General features: G+C 33.7%; 1 protein-coding gene across 1 annotated transcript; it reads left to right on the forward strand.

The window, feature by feature from the left end:
- Positions 1–2,170: 2,170 nt before the first annotated feature.
- LOC129363605 (nuclear GTPase SLIP-GC-like) lies at positions 2,171–10,882 on the forward strand. Its single transcript, XM_055035803.1, has 22 exons — positions 2,171–2,325; positions 2,462–2,543; positions 3,261–3,373; positions 3,461–3,505; positions 3,648–3,686; positions 3,999–4,023; positions 4,110–4,187; positions 4,454–4,547; positions 4,987–5,203; positions 5,294–5,527; positions 5,884–6,078; positions 6,177–6,352; positions 6,966–7,059; positions 7,137–7,224; positions 7,307–7,428; positions 7,850–8,026; positions 8,119–8,273; positions 8,358–8,475; positions 8,566–8,674; positions 8,761–8,894; positions 9,563–9,644; positions 10,187–10,882. Exons 2-22 carry the CDS (start codon positions 2,477–2,479, stop codon positions 10,252–10,254), a joined length of 2,430 nt encoding a protein of 809 aa, XP_054891778.1. The 5' UTR covers positions 2,171–2,325; positions 2,462–2,476; the 3' UTR covers positions 10,255–10,882.
- Positions 10,883–14,851: the final 3,969 nt, after the last annotated feature.

Genomic DNA, 14,851 nt, shown 5'->3' on the forward strand with positions numbered 1-14,851 from the left:
CTTCTCTTCCACTCAAACTCTTCTCATTTTTGTCCTGGTAATGTCCTCTAGTATCTACATGAAGTGAGATCAAGCATGCTTTGACATAGGAAAGGAAGGACTCTAAAACACTAGCAGGTCATATTTTTATCCATTTATGTACATTTTAATTACACAGAATAAAGAAAACAAAAATGCACAAAAACAAATACAAACCAAATCCTGAGGTGACGACATAAGAGAAGACTTGTAGACTATTTCTTTTAATAAGCTGAAATGTATCCAAATTAAGAATCTAAAACAAAACCATGTATGAGGTTGGAATTTGAGGTGTGTGCAATGTGCCTGTTAATGCAAAGCAAAGTTTCCATATGTTTCCTGGTGCAAAGAAACTAAGGAAAATAAAACCACAGGGTTAAATGCTGCAGGCAAGGGTGAGAGCCCTTGCGTGGAAATGCAAACATGTGCAAATGCTTCCATAAAGCATTTGCCCCAGGACATTACAATAAGCACCTGATGATACCAGCCTGAAACCTTTTGATTTACCACTCCCTAGAAAAACAAAGAACCACTCATAAAACAGTTCCTTATTCATTTCTAACTAAAAGAGTAGTCGTTATGATAAACATCTTCTGTACCAAAACAGAAACTCACAATGCACCAGTGGGAGAATCAAGAATATTAGAAGTGACATTTAATGATTTAATGATCTCATTGCTCTGCTGGTTATAAAAAGACAAACTAATTCTTTGCAGTTTATTGTATGTTTTTTGATAGAAGTGGATAGAAAACAACTTGAGTCCAAGTCTTTTATTGTGTGGGTGAAAAAAAACTATTGGCAAACACCAACTTCTTCTCAAGCTCTCATTTCAATCATATATGTGGATGTACTACATTTATACAATGTAATGTGGCGTCAAAGAAATTAAAGAACGTGTATGCAGCAGCCCATAGTTGGCCTAAGACAAGTTAGAACTGGAAACAGATAGAATACAAGAGTCTTTATCTTGTGTGCAAAACAGAGAGTGTGTTGTCATGGGATGCAGGTAATTAAGAACCTGCTGAATATGCTTATGCAAAAAACTTGGAAAATAAGTCAAACAAGTTTTGATTTTGTGGGATTGGTTCAGGTACACTGAACTGCTGATATTAAATAATCTGATTTTTTTTGTCATGACATACAAATAAGATTTTACACAAATCAGAGGTGTGAAGTGAAGAGTTGGGATAAAAAGAAATGTGTTCATGAACGTGCGTAAAATAACTAAATTATGTATAAGTGATGGAATAAATGACCTCCAGTCAGATTTAAATTATAAATATAATTTCCCTCCAAAGATATAATGTTTTATGATCAGATAACAGGTCCAGTCAAAGTACCATGATGGGACCCAAAGGTCCTGAGTCAGCAGGTAGACACACCTTCATTCAGTGCAGAAGTCAAAGAGTCCATCATCATTCAAAGAACCTGAATAAACTCAGTCCAGTGGCATTACACATATCAACTCTATGCTATCTGACGTCATTTATCCTTGATCATCTCCTGCTCCAATAGCTTCTGTGGATACGTTGGTATGCGACAACCAAAAACGTTGGTATTGGAAAATGATCATCACGTGGTTGTTTGGTTCTAACTGTATTTTTAGTTAGTTAGTTTTAGTTTTATAGTCTCCTTTGAATTGTTTTTTTTATATCACTGGTCCTGTATTCTTCATTCTCTTTATTCCGAAACTGTCGCTCGAGCTGCAGTTTCCATGCCAGAGCAGCTCAACTCCTTGTCACTTCTCCACCCAGATCCCAAACAAGCCAACACAAATAGCTACTTCTCAGTGCAATGCTGGTAAAAGAATCAAAGTAACTCTGATACATCTACATGATTTAAAGCTAAAACAGAAAAAAAGTTGATTTTACATTTTGCCCCTTTAACTAAGCTGTGCAGCAAGTTTTATAGCTGAACAAACACATGTTAAGAAATATGCAACATATGAACTAAAATCATACCTGCCAGGGTATTTGTATCTTTACTTTTTTAGATGTAAAAATGACATCTGTATTTTTTCTAACTACTGCCTCTGCCATTTTACCGCGTTTCTCTCCTGATCGCCTCCTCACGTGTCTGAGTTTTCCTGCAGACCACGCCCCCTACTTTTAATGGGGTTTTGTTTTTGTTTTTTTCCTGTCAGTAATCTGCCTCTCTGTGGGAAAACACTTCCTGTTATCTTCTGCAAAAGGTTCGCTTTGTGTTTTTTTCGCGCTACTTTCAGGGATTTTTCCTCCTGTCGTTTTGCTCTTTTCTTCTCCTCCCTTCCTGCTTGACTAAAGTCTTTGCATTACCTTCAGAAACAGGTGAGGATCTCAAATGTGCTAATTTCAGCTCTTAGATGTTATTCTATCTGCATTTATTCAGCACCAGTTTACGGGGAAGAAACGGGGAGTAAACTGTAATTCAGCGTATAGTAATCAGAGTTTTTTTCACTTTCAGTTTCGGTTCTTGGAAATGGATACCTTTGTATGCGACACACTGAACCAGTGGGGTCTCAGTGAGTTTATTGAAATATTTAAAGGTAAAGTATGACAAATCTTGACTACTAATTAGGAAAGGTCCTTTTTTCCCTATTTTATTTGATTTAACAACATTGGCATAACTTGAGCTTTAATAATAAAAGTGGACATAGTTTTAAAAACAATCACAGCTGTTGTTTAACAAGTGAACTGCACATATAATTTTGTTCAAACATTTTTTTTTCTTCTCAAACCTCTCCTTAATGTGTTTTAAAGGGTCTAGCCTGTGTTTCTCCATTAGATGGCACTGTAAAATATGCTGACCATTTGAATGATTTTGATATATATTTTTTAACTCAACTCTTGAGAGCCAAATTTTACTTTAATTGTTTACAGCCAGGCAGCATCATGTAAAATGTCCAGATTTAAACATGAAGCATGACTTTTGTGAAAAGTTTGAGGAGAAATTAAACAAACTAATGTACCAGTCAAAGTCATTTTCTGGCTTGTGATGTTACAACATGAACTGGGGAAAGTAGCAAGATTTATTGGTGACAGTCTCCCTTTCCTTTCACTGTCATAAAGGTGAAAATACAAGAGCTCTACACTTATTTTATAAAAAGTGTTTTCTCATACAATCTCTTCGTGGCATGGAAAAAATGGTCTCTTAGGAGTGAATAACATTGTTGATAACATTTCCTCTCCTGCATAAAATAGATCTCTGCATCGCTAAGTCATATTTCTAAGGTTGTGGTTAACAGAGTCTCATTGGATTACAGTTCAAGGGGTTGACACTGAGAGCCTTTATTGCCTTGAGGATGGAGATATTGACAAGCTGATACCAAAAGTGGGACCGAGAGCACGGTTCAAGAAAAGACTCAAGCAGTTAAAAGTAATGCAATATGTTTTTAATCATTCACTACCACAGCTTGTGCTTATATAAAAATATTGTGTATGTAACATTTTATTTTCATCTTAGGAAAAAGAAAATACTAATAGTGAAAAGGAAGTTTGTCCTAAACCAGTAAGTCAAAACTATTCTGACAACAAATGTCAAGTATTGCATCCATTAAATATCAATATATAAATGATCTGAGAATGGAAATATTTTTTTTTAATTTAGTAAAACTGTGTTTGCCTCACAAAATAAATTATTTTTATCTTAGTGTCAAGTGCAGAATGAAGATGCAACAGATTTGCAGGACGTAAGTGCAAACCAAAACTGGAAAAGCATCTTTTGCATTTATATTTGGGCCTCCTTATTCTGACACCCCTGAATAAATATTCTGAAGTAACCTAACCAGAACTCCTGATGTAGTGGATGCTCCATTTTGGTCCTATTTTTGTTTAAAGATTTTCCCTGTGACCGCCATGTTTATGTAAAGAGTAAGAGTAACATTTTATACCTGTAAGTCAAATAAAATAACATTTCTTATCATTTCAAGCCAAAAACCAAGTAAACATGTTTAATTTAAACATACAAAATCTAAATATGACATTTTTGTGTGAATCCTCAGATTTCACCTTCCACTAGTAATACAGGTGGGAAATACGATGTCTTAATCCATATTTCACATTTTTTATTGTTTTTAAGAGACCCAACTAATCTATTTATGTTTTTCGAAAAGGAAAGCGAAAACTTGATCTTCAGGAAGAATCTAGCATAAAGAAACCAAAGCGACAGCATGAAAGATTTCAATTCACAGGTATTGATATGTAACAAAATAATGTCGATGTAGAAATATGATGCATTTTTACGTAAGCATAAAATATTTTATCAGTGTATTATAATGATGATAATCTATTTTGCTTAAATTAGTTTAAGTAGTTTAAGAAAACTACACACAGTTTGTAGTTTGAACATCTTTGGTAAAAGATTGCATTGGCAAAGTGAGAGGAGCAACAAAATTAAGTTCTTTTGCATTAAATGTTCAATCTTGTTGCTAAGCCTTTGCATTGTTTTTACTAACAGAATCAATGATAATGAATGATGTGAAAAACATAATGAAACATGTTCATACTAAACTACAAAATCAAGAAACCACAGATCTTAATAAATTCCTTATGTAAGTATAATTTTCTTTTTTTTTTGTCATGCCTTACAAATAATTACAAGTTATTTTCCTGTTTATGTCGGTTTTTTCTATCTTCTCTGAGTTTTGTTGGTTTGTTTAATTTTGTTTTAATTAAAGACATAGTTTCCTATTTCCTGTCATCATTTAGCTTTTCTGGTAATTCCACAGAAATTCATGAAACAGAATGTTTGCATAACATGATGGCTGTGATTGTGAAGAGTAATTAGTCTGGTGGAGGGTGATTACATAATGACGTTCATGTGCACTGGTGTTGTTAAGCTTTTAGGAATACAAGCAAATTATGGCCTTGACCATGTGATCTACAGAAGTGTGCCAATGTGAAAGCATGAGAGAAACATGCCGGTCTTAACTTTTTAGATAATTCTGTGCACAGGTGAAAGCGATTTTATTTTGTCCTCATTTTAAACAGGACCAAAATTATAGATTTGGAAACAGACAAAAGGGAGCTGGTCGGTGTTTTTGGTAAAACTGGAGCTGGAAAGACCTCATTGATTAACGCAGTCATTGGTGTGAAAAAACTTTTGCCATCTGGAGATGTAGATGCATGTACCTCAGTCATGATCAAAGTGGAGGCAAACACTCACAACTCAAATTATGAAGCAGAGATCGAGTTCATCAACAAAGAGGTAAACAGAACCATGAAACTGTTTGCTCATATTTTATCTAACATTAGGCATCGCAGTTACACACTTAAACCAAACAATATTTTCTTTTAGGAGTGGGAAGATGAGTTGGGGACTGTAGATCACTTTCTTGAGGATGACGAAGAGCAAGAGAAGCATGACGATGATGAAGAGAACGACGGCTATCATGACCTTATTGAGAAGCTTACCGCACTATATGGAGAAGAATGGAAACAAAAATCCTCCCAACAACTCATGGATAACAGATTCTTCAGCGAGATTCCAGAGTTTCTTCGGTCCACCAAGAAGATTTTAACTTTTGAATCGGTAAGATGTGACTTTTTGGTCTGGAAAGATTGTTGTGGTTTTGAACAGTAGACTTTTGGCGTCACCTGGCCCTCTACATTGACTCAGTCAAAAACATAAACAACATTTGGGGTCATTCATATAATGCATGTAATCAAAATGTGGAGGTGTCTGAATCAAACTCATGTTTTAAAACTAATAAGTCAAAGTCCATCCCTTACTCTGAATGAGAATTTGTTGCAAAACTTGATAATTGTTGTTTGATAGCTGCTCAGTTCAAAGAACGCCTTTTGTTTCTAACTGTATATAAAAAGCTTTCTTCACACCATGTCTGCTTCACCTTCCATTTCATGGACTACTTTGTTTTGCACCGTCAGGCTATAGAGCTGTCTGCAAAAATTTTGAAGTACACCAGACAAGGAGAAGACAACGATATAAAAAGGTGGTACTGGCCAATCGTGAAGTGTGTCACTATCAAAGTACCCCAAAATAATTTTCTCCAGCATGTCACACTTGTGGACCTTCCTGGAAATGGAGACCGCAACAAGAGCCGAGATACAATGTGGAAAAAGGTACATTATGTCTTGGAACCGTGGTCTTCAGTCTTTCAGCTTTTATATTTTTAAATATTTTTAAAGCATTCATTTTTATTGTAACAACGTCATCTCAGATTGTTGGAAACTGTTCTACGGTGTGGATTGTATCAGAACTCAACCGAGCAGCATCTGACAGAGAATCCTGGGAGATCCTGAAAAGTGCCAGTAATTTCCTTGGAAATGGTGGCGAGTGTCGAAACATTCACTTCATCTGCACCAAGTCTGATGTTTTCGGAGATTTGCATGATCCGTAAGTTTGCTAACACACTAAAAGTGGAACATTCAGTTCAGACATCAGTAAGGATCGTTCAAAGGCTCAATATTTGTACATAATGTCAAAAAAATACAACAAAACAATGCTATGAAGTACATTGTTTTATTTTGAGAATGATTGTCACGAACATTGAGTTAAACATCCACCAAAACCGACTCACTGGTTTATGAGTGTAGATAAATGACTCTTAAAGAAATATCTGTCAGAGGTTTTCAGTAAAGTGAAACTAGAATAGAGATTTGTAGTTTAAAATAATAGAAAAAATATGACTAAGCTGACGAAAAAAACACATAGATACTCTACGGGAAGTATAAGGTCCCCAGTTAAGGAAAATAAATGTGTGAATTTTTTGTTTTATCCTTTATTTATAATTTTAAAAGTAAAATGTTATCATCATGCACTCAAGCCTATTGTCAGTGAAAGTTCATTCATAAAATGTTCCTGATTGCTAATCTAAGTCTGCACAGTTCAAAATATAATAAAAGATTCAAATACTTTTCAAGGTGCTACATTTATATCTGTAGTAGTTGCTTTATTTAATGACGTTATTTCTGCCATAAAGTTTTCACTAGTGAATGTTTCTTTTTAGTTCACCAGCTGAAGTTCAGGCCTTTATTGTAAAAAGAAACTTAAAAGCCAAGGAAGCAGTGGGCAAAGAATTCAACAAGCTAAGCAAGATAAAGGTGAGCTTTGAACTGCATATGATTTTCAAATTGATCGTCTACAATTAAATAACATGAACAAATTCAATTCTCCACAGGAATATTTTAGCAATGAGTGTTTCAAAGTCTTCACAGTGAGCTCTGCAGAGTTTCTGAAACCTAAAAACCTAAAGCCGGAGGACACTGGTACGATACAACTTAAAATGGAAGATTCCTCAATAATTTAATTTCAGTTTGATGCTGATATGATCTTATTGTCTTTTCCAAGAAATTCCTGAGCTTCAAGAGTTTTTGCAAAATCTAAACGACTCTCACTCAGCGACACTAAATTATGTTTCTGGAGCTCAAGGGATTCTGTCTTTGATTCAAGGGGCCAACTTGAAAAAAGTGGTAAGATTGAGAAAATAAAAATCTTAATTTTTCCAGTAATCTTGAATTTCTAAAGAAGATGCACACTTTATGGTGCAAAGAAAAGCCATTTACTCTACCATAGTATTAGTCACTTCATTTTACTTTAAATGTGGCTTAACATCCTCTATATGAAATATACTTTTCTTATAATTCTTACTTATTACTGATCTGTTAGCAATTATATATTTGAAGCTTGTTCCAGTTTCTTTTTCAACCTAACAAACTTTGGTTATTGACTGAATGTTTGATTAAAACTTGCTAACTTCTGTCCCAATATCATGAACCCAGAATACAGGATAAAGTAAAAATTCAGCTGGTTGTTGTGTGGAGACCCAGGATGCAGTGAACTTAAAATGACTCAGTTAATGATGCCCTAAATAAAGAATGTGTGTTTTTTTAGGCTGGCTGTTATAAAGCTGTCCGTGATGACCTTGAGACAAACCTGAACTGTCAACTTGATGGAATCAGAGATGAAATGCGGGAGATCTACACCACCTTTATAAAATGTCTTGATGAAGGAGTGAAAAATTCCAAAAGTTCTTATAAAAAGATCCTGAAATCCATTTTATATCCTACAGTACGTAATCTGATGGTTGTATTTGTCTGAATCTAGACTGTTTCTATTTTTGTCTTTTTTATTTATTTCTTTATAATATCTTTTTTTCCCAGAGAAAGAGTGGAAGTGCTCAATACTACATCCTGAAAAGTGTCGTTAAAAATGGTGGCATCCACAAACCAAAAAAGGGGAAAGAAATAAATTTCAACATGAAATTAACTTCATTCTTGAGTAAAAGCATTGATGAGGAATTCAGAAAAACTTTTCCGTAAGAACTTTATACCATGTTTTATTTCCTGAAACTGAGGAATTTACACTTCTAAAATAATTTAAATGTGATGAAAATTTTCAGCAATGAAGGAAATTGTGGTCCATTCAATGGAGTGATCAATAAGTTTTCACTTAACACTGAAAAACTAAAACCAAAGTACAAGGATGCAGAACTGCAGCTGACTTTTCTCAAGACAGAGGTATTAGAAAACATTTATACCGAATCCATCTGCTCTAAATATTTGTAATAAGACTCTCCGGGTTTGAATCTTGACTTTTTATTTTCTTAGGAGGAAAATCTGAAGACAAAACTGAACAAAATAATTCGTGACAACAAAAAAGTAATCTACATGAGTCTAACCAAAACAGTGGAGGAAATCATGAAACAGTGCTATGAAAGTAACAACAGTTATATTTTTCATCAGAACAGCATATGTTACTAATTTGTGTTATTGTTTGGACATTAATTAACTTTCATTTTGCAGTAGCTGCACAGTTTCAAGGAAAAAACACACTGCAGAACATAAGGGAAACAATATGGCAATATGTGTTCAACATTCAGAACAGCATGTTTGAGAAAGCCAAGGACGACATGTTGGAGCTTCTCCTCAAACTGATGGTTTGTTTCATTTTATTCATTAAAATTGCATGATTACATTGAAAAGATAATGTATTTGGAAAGCATTCATATCTATTCGGCGTTTTGATATTTTATCTGATTACAACCACTAAGACTGAATGATTTATTTCTTTGTAGTGTAGCACGTTGTGAAGTGGAAGGAACATTATTTTTTAAAATATCCTTCAGGAGTATGACTCTGAAAAGGGTAATTTTGATTTTGTATTCATTCCCGTGAGGTTATACTGAGGTAATAGTATGTTGTAGAATATTTTTCTACTAAGTTTGCTTTCCTAGAGATTAAATATTTTCCCTATTCTTCCTTGCAAAATACCTCAAGCTCTGTCAGACTGAATTGTCTGTGAAAATCAGTTTTAAAGTCTTGCCACTAGTTCTCAGTTTGATTTACATCTGTTCATTGACTTTGAGCATTCCTCTGTACCTCTGGCTGCATGTTGAGTGTTGTTGTCCTGTTGGATGGTGAGGTTCAGTTTTCTGCAGCCTCTTTTGAGTTGTTTTCCAGGAGTTTCTGTTTTTAGCTACATTCTATCTAAACTTCACTGTTTCTATATGAGTGTTGAAAAGAGGTGTTCTAACAATTATCAGCATTTGTAAACTTGTATCATATTTGTAATAAATACTTACTAATTGTTATGATGATGAATTAGGCGGATATCCTGACGCTTCTGGAAAAAGACATGATGGAATCTATTGAGGTGTCTCTCAACACTGACGACTGTACAATTCCAGGTAAATTACCTCATCATCTGTTCTTGGCAGTTTTAGGCTAAAACTAATCTTTGGTTTAAGATATTTCTTCTGAGTGGAAACAAAATTTTTGTCTGACGTGATCCAAACAGAGTTTTAGCTTTAATCTTGCGGAGGAGGGTAAAAATGGTCGACCAACCTGAAAAGTTTGAGCTCATTAAATTGTCTAAAAGCCAGGTGAAAGAAACTCTAGTCAGCAATTATGAGAACATTTGATTGGTGGAATACCAATAGATATTTTCATTAATATATATAAATATTTTTTTATTAACTAAGACTGTAAATAATTTATTGCTTGGACTTATTTGCTAAAACTGAAGTAAAAATCAATTGTTTTTATGTCTTATCTTTTGAGAGAGGCTTCTTTCATTTCCTATTAAATATAAACATCTTCAATGATTGAAAATACTTTTGAATATTAATCTGCCAAGGTTGTGAATTATTTTTGGTCATAAATGAAAATATGCACTAACATTCCTGTAATCACCACAACAAACATTTAATGACAAAATTTACTTCCTTAGATGTGTCAATGGAGCTTGGAATGGTTCAGAATCTCTGCGAGGAGTTGAGCAGCAGCATGGATGCATAAATATACTGACATTTATAAGTGGCAGTGACTGTGAACTTGTTTCCCTGACATGTCAGCAAAGATTTGTGATACTTTGTATTTTCTTTCATTTATGACATTTAGACCTTCAATCATCCTCATTGTAATGACTCAATATTCTGATATCTGTGTGTCTTTGTTTCTGTTTTATCACAAGTTGTAAATGCTCTGATTGGCCACATGAAATCCTCTTTGTATAGATTTTATGTACTGATTTTGTTGGCGCCTGTGTTGCAGATATGGTTTAAATGTTCTTTAAAACTGCCAGCATTCCCATTTATGTTAAGCAAGAGGTTGGCAAGTCAATGCTAAGCAATAATATAAATATAATGTCATAATAATGACAGGTCAGAACCTTTATTCCTCACAAAAATGATTGTTTTGTTATCATTTGTATTTTCTGAATATTAATAATAAATGATGTTTGAATTTATGTGTATGAATATAAATGAAAGGCAACAGCAACTAATGTTTCCTGTTGCCTTTCATGTCCTACAACAAATATAAATTACATGAATCTCATTTCTAATTTGTTGAAAAAATTTGTGCAGTGTTTGATAAATTAATATTGTGGACAGTTGGGCATTCTTAATTGTACCTCTTCTACTATGTTGTTGTACTTGATCTACTATTTTTCATTGAAAAATTTAATCATCTGTTGTAATGTAAAAATTATAGAAAAATGTAATAAAAATATGTGTATGCTGTTGCCTTTCATGTCCTACAACAAATATAAATTACATGAAAGCCAATTTGTACAATTTTGGCACAAAATATACAGCCAGATGTATGTTGTGGTTCACAATGTATGGAGTCATTATCATATATCCACTTACAGCCTTAGAGAATCCTTACATTACATGAAGAGTAACAGGTCATGTCATTTTCGGTTAAAAGAAAAACAAATACTAGTTGATCTGTTTCTTCTGCTTATTTTGTATATTTTTCTTTTGTTAAATAATTAAAATGTTGATAATAAGGCACCTAACCTTTGAAAAACTAAACATGGTTGGTGAGTTTCTCAAGTCAGCTGTTGATTACTGCTGCCCCCTAGTGTACAGAGTAAAAAAGTGGCTGGAGAGATTTCCAGCTTGTGTTTATAAGGGCCTAATAAATAGACTGCTGCATTATTGTGTTCATGAGTTGAATCTGGCAATAACAATCTAGGTGTTCTGGTTACGTTGGTGCAACTGATTGTTACAAAGGTGTAGTCAGAGATTAAAACATTTAGACAACTTCTTTTTTTTTATTCTAGCAGAAACACTAAACATAAGGTACAGTACTGGAAAAAACATTTAGGAAAAATGGCTGCTGCATCACAACATCTCCAGCAGATGGGGTAAGAAACACGAGGTAAGTAATGTCTGAGAAAATCTTGAAATCATTTTCACCCTCAACTTTGTGTTGATCAGATAAACTCCAAACAAAATACATTGAAGAGACTGGCTGTAATGTTACAGGGGTTACCTTTGCAAGATACTACAGCTGGATAAATTATTGCTTCAAATTTTAGTAATTCATATGAAAAGAGTGCTAGAGTGCATATTATTTGCTAGAGTGCATATTGTTTGATTTAAATGAGATTCAAAACCACAAATTTCTCTCTGTACTTTCTTGATTGTATGAAGAAGGTATTTTTGAATGATAACAAGGCATATATGAAATTAGGAGAAGCAAACAACATACATATTTAACAGCAAAGCCAATGGACTTTGCTGTTAAATAGTAAATAAAATTGATCAATGTCAATTCAAATGTGACCTAAGGCCCTGATTGAATCATTGAATGTCATCTTTCGCTTTTGGGAAAATAGAAATATCCTTAAATCAGCCATTTCTTTAACTACTGATGTTTGGGACCAGCTATGGTCTTTATCATTTTCAGTGAAAGACATTTGTCTCTCCACTCTTTATGAAACATATTTTTCAACTTTAAAATGTAATTTTTATCACTTCATGTTAACAAATTACTTTTTTAATTAAAGAACAAGGAGTTGACAAGACATATCTGTACAGCCTTGAGGATCAAGACTTGGAAAAATTGATTCCCATAGTGGGACCAAGAGCACATTTAAGAAGGAAGCTGAGACAGTTAAAGGTAATTTGCTACAGTACATGACAAGCATGCATTTTTTTTAATCACAACATTCATATCCTGTGTAAATATATTGTCTTGCACCCTAACTTTTAGATGGTGCTTATAAGTAAAACTAAATATATTTTACCGGTCACAATACCGGTCACAATTATGATGTAAAGCACTTTGAAATGCCTTGTAGCTGAAATGTGCTATACAAATAAAATTTGATTGATTGATTGATTAATACTGACTACAGTCTTATGGGTTCTTGGAAATTTGCAAATGACATCGATGTATCATTTGCATTGATGAAAAATTTGCCTTGATGCAAATGTGTCATCAATGCACACTGATGTCATTTGCAAATGTCCAACAAACCCTCAGATTATAGACAGTGCTGTGCATTGATGACACATTTGCATCAATACCAATGTGTCATCACATTTTTCCTGTGTTGTCTGCAGTAAAAACAAAATAAGGACACATCACCTTATCTTTGCCAGTAAGTTCAACAAATTGAACTAAATGTTTTTTACAGTAATCAACAAAAATACTGAGTTGGATTAAAATTGTGACATTAATATATTACTTGTACATCACTACATTATGTAATTTAGATTGATCAGGAGCAGAAAAACGCAACTGTTCAGACTGAGGTAAGTATGAGAGTTTTGTCCTTAACTAAATTTCAGTTGTCTATGTTGAATGGACAACTGGCTGTTTTACACAAAGTGTTTATATTTTTGATATAATTTTTAAAATCACTAATCTTTCATTACGTTCTTAATCAAATATGTCATCCAAGGTCTTCACACCAAATAAAGACAAGGAGCCTTTTATCTTCTCCCCTGGATTGAGTGAAAACGATCCCTAAACTATTCCTTAATATTCCTGCACTGCAGTTGAGCCTAAACCACAAGCTGTCACTGCAATTCTTCATCAATAAATGTCTCCAAGCCTTAAACCAGTAGTTCTGAAAGTCTTGAATACTGACTGTCTTTGGAGGAAGACCAATTTTCATCATCTTATATGTCACACTTAGTGGCTCTGATGACGGTGTTGCTTCTGGTCAGTCGTTTAGAAATTTAACATAGATGGAAACCAGATTGTTTCAACTATCTATTTCAGCAGAAGCAAAAGGAAACATCTAAATTTTCAGATCCTGCATATCTTTTAAGTTGAAGGTTAACTCAATTGGCCAAAAAATGAATGTAAGTGAATTATTTTACAGCATTAGTGTCTCCAAATATAATAACAATAATAAAAAAGCATAAGACTATAACAAGAATTAACTCCTTTCATTAGATTGTAGGCAATATTCCACAAAGGAACACTGAGGCTTAGAGTGGCATTTGAAAACTGAGGCTGTTTGATAAAATACTTGTTCACAACACATATACAGTAATATAACATAGTATTAATATAGTTTGTGCATCAATTTGCAAGTCACTGCTTTTTTTGACATCTTGCTCCTGGGCAAATATTCCCCTTTTCACAGAAAATTATATCATGATCCTCAGCTTATAGTTTAGGTAAAATGTTTGACCTCAGGGTTTGGCTATTGTGAAACTTTGAGGACAATATGCTGCATTGTTAACTGAGAACAAAAGGACATTGAATATGAATTGTTAATATCACTTCTACATTTGAACTGTAATTATGATCCCTGAAGCCTTTTAAAAACTTCAGCGATCTAGCTTTTAAAAACTTTACTAGAGATACTAAATCACTCTTTACCGTTGACTAAAAGGTGATTTGTTTGCTACATAACAAAAGATTAAAAAGTGTTTGTCCCATTACATGATGTGAAAGCAGTTAAATAAATCTGTTCATTCTCAGGTACAGCCATCCACAAGTGATGGAGGTGAGAATTAAAGTTTCTTACATATTTCTCAAATATGTAACTTGTTACAAAAATAAATCCTTGTTAGAAATTCTTTAAACATTTTTTTCTCTTTTCATGGTCTGAAGATACAAAAAAAGGAAAGAGAAAGTTGGATCTAGAGGAGTTTAAGAAAGGAGAACCAACAGCAAAACGGTTTCGCAGGAGTACAGCATCTTTTCCAGGTAATTCTTCATAAAAATGACAACAGTCTGTGTTGAATTAAAACTTGTCACAACCCAACTTACAAAGCAGTAAAATTTAGCTAATTTTACTGCAGATGTTAATTTGCAGATGTCAGCTGCAAATTAAATAAATTTTGATGGATGATTTGTATTGTTTGTGATCCTCAAAAAATTAGAATTGTATTTTGTTTAGAAACACATCGAATGCAAAACAAAATAACAGAAACTTCAAACCACAGGAATGTGAGCAAGTTCAGACATAGATAATAGGAACAGCATCTTGTTCAGACCAGACCACGCAGAACTCAGTGTTAAACCAATTTCATCACATAGTTTATGATGCACTTGTTGTCAAAGCAATATTCAAAACTGTGTCTGGTTTATGATATGTATTATCACCATGTTAAAGCCAGTATCAACGGCCTGGGACTCA

This window comes from Poeciliopsis prolifica, unplaced genomic scaffold, assembly GCF_027474105.1.
Source record: "Poeciliopsis prolifica strain line A6 unplaced genomic scaffold, Auburn_PproV2 SCAFFOLD010, whole genome shotgun sequence".
NCBI classification, from domain to species: domain Eukaryota; kingdom Metazoa; phylum Chordata; class Actinopteri; order Cyprinodontiformes; family Poeciliidae; genus Poeciliopsis; species Poeciliopsis prolifica.

Coding starts and splice junctions, on each gene's coding strand:
- LOC129363605 (XM_055035803.1), top strand. CDS start 2,477: ATGGATACCTTTGTATGCGACACACTGAACCAGTGGGGTCTCAGTGAG. Junction 8,027..8,118: donor AATCCATTTTATATCCTACA/GTACGTAATCTG, acceptor TTTTTTTCCCAG/AGAAAGAGTGGAAGTGCTCA. Junction 8,675..8,760: donor CATGAAACAGTGCTATGAAA/GTAACAACAGTT, acceptor TTCATTTTGCAG/TAGCTGCACAGTTTCAAGGA.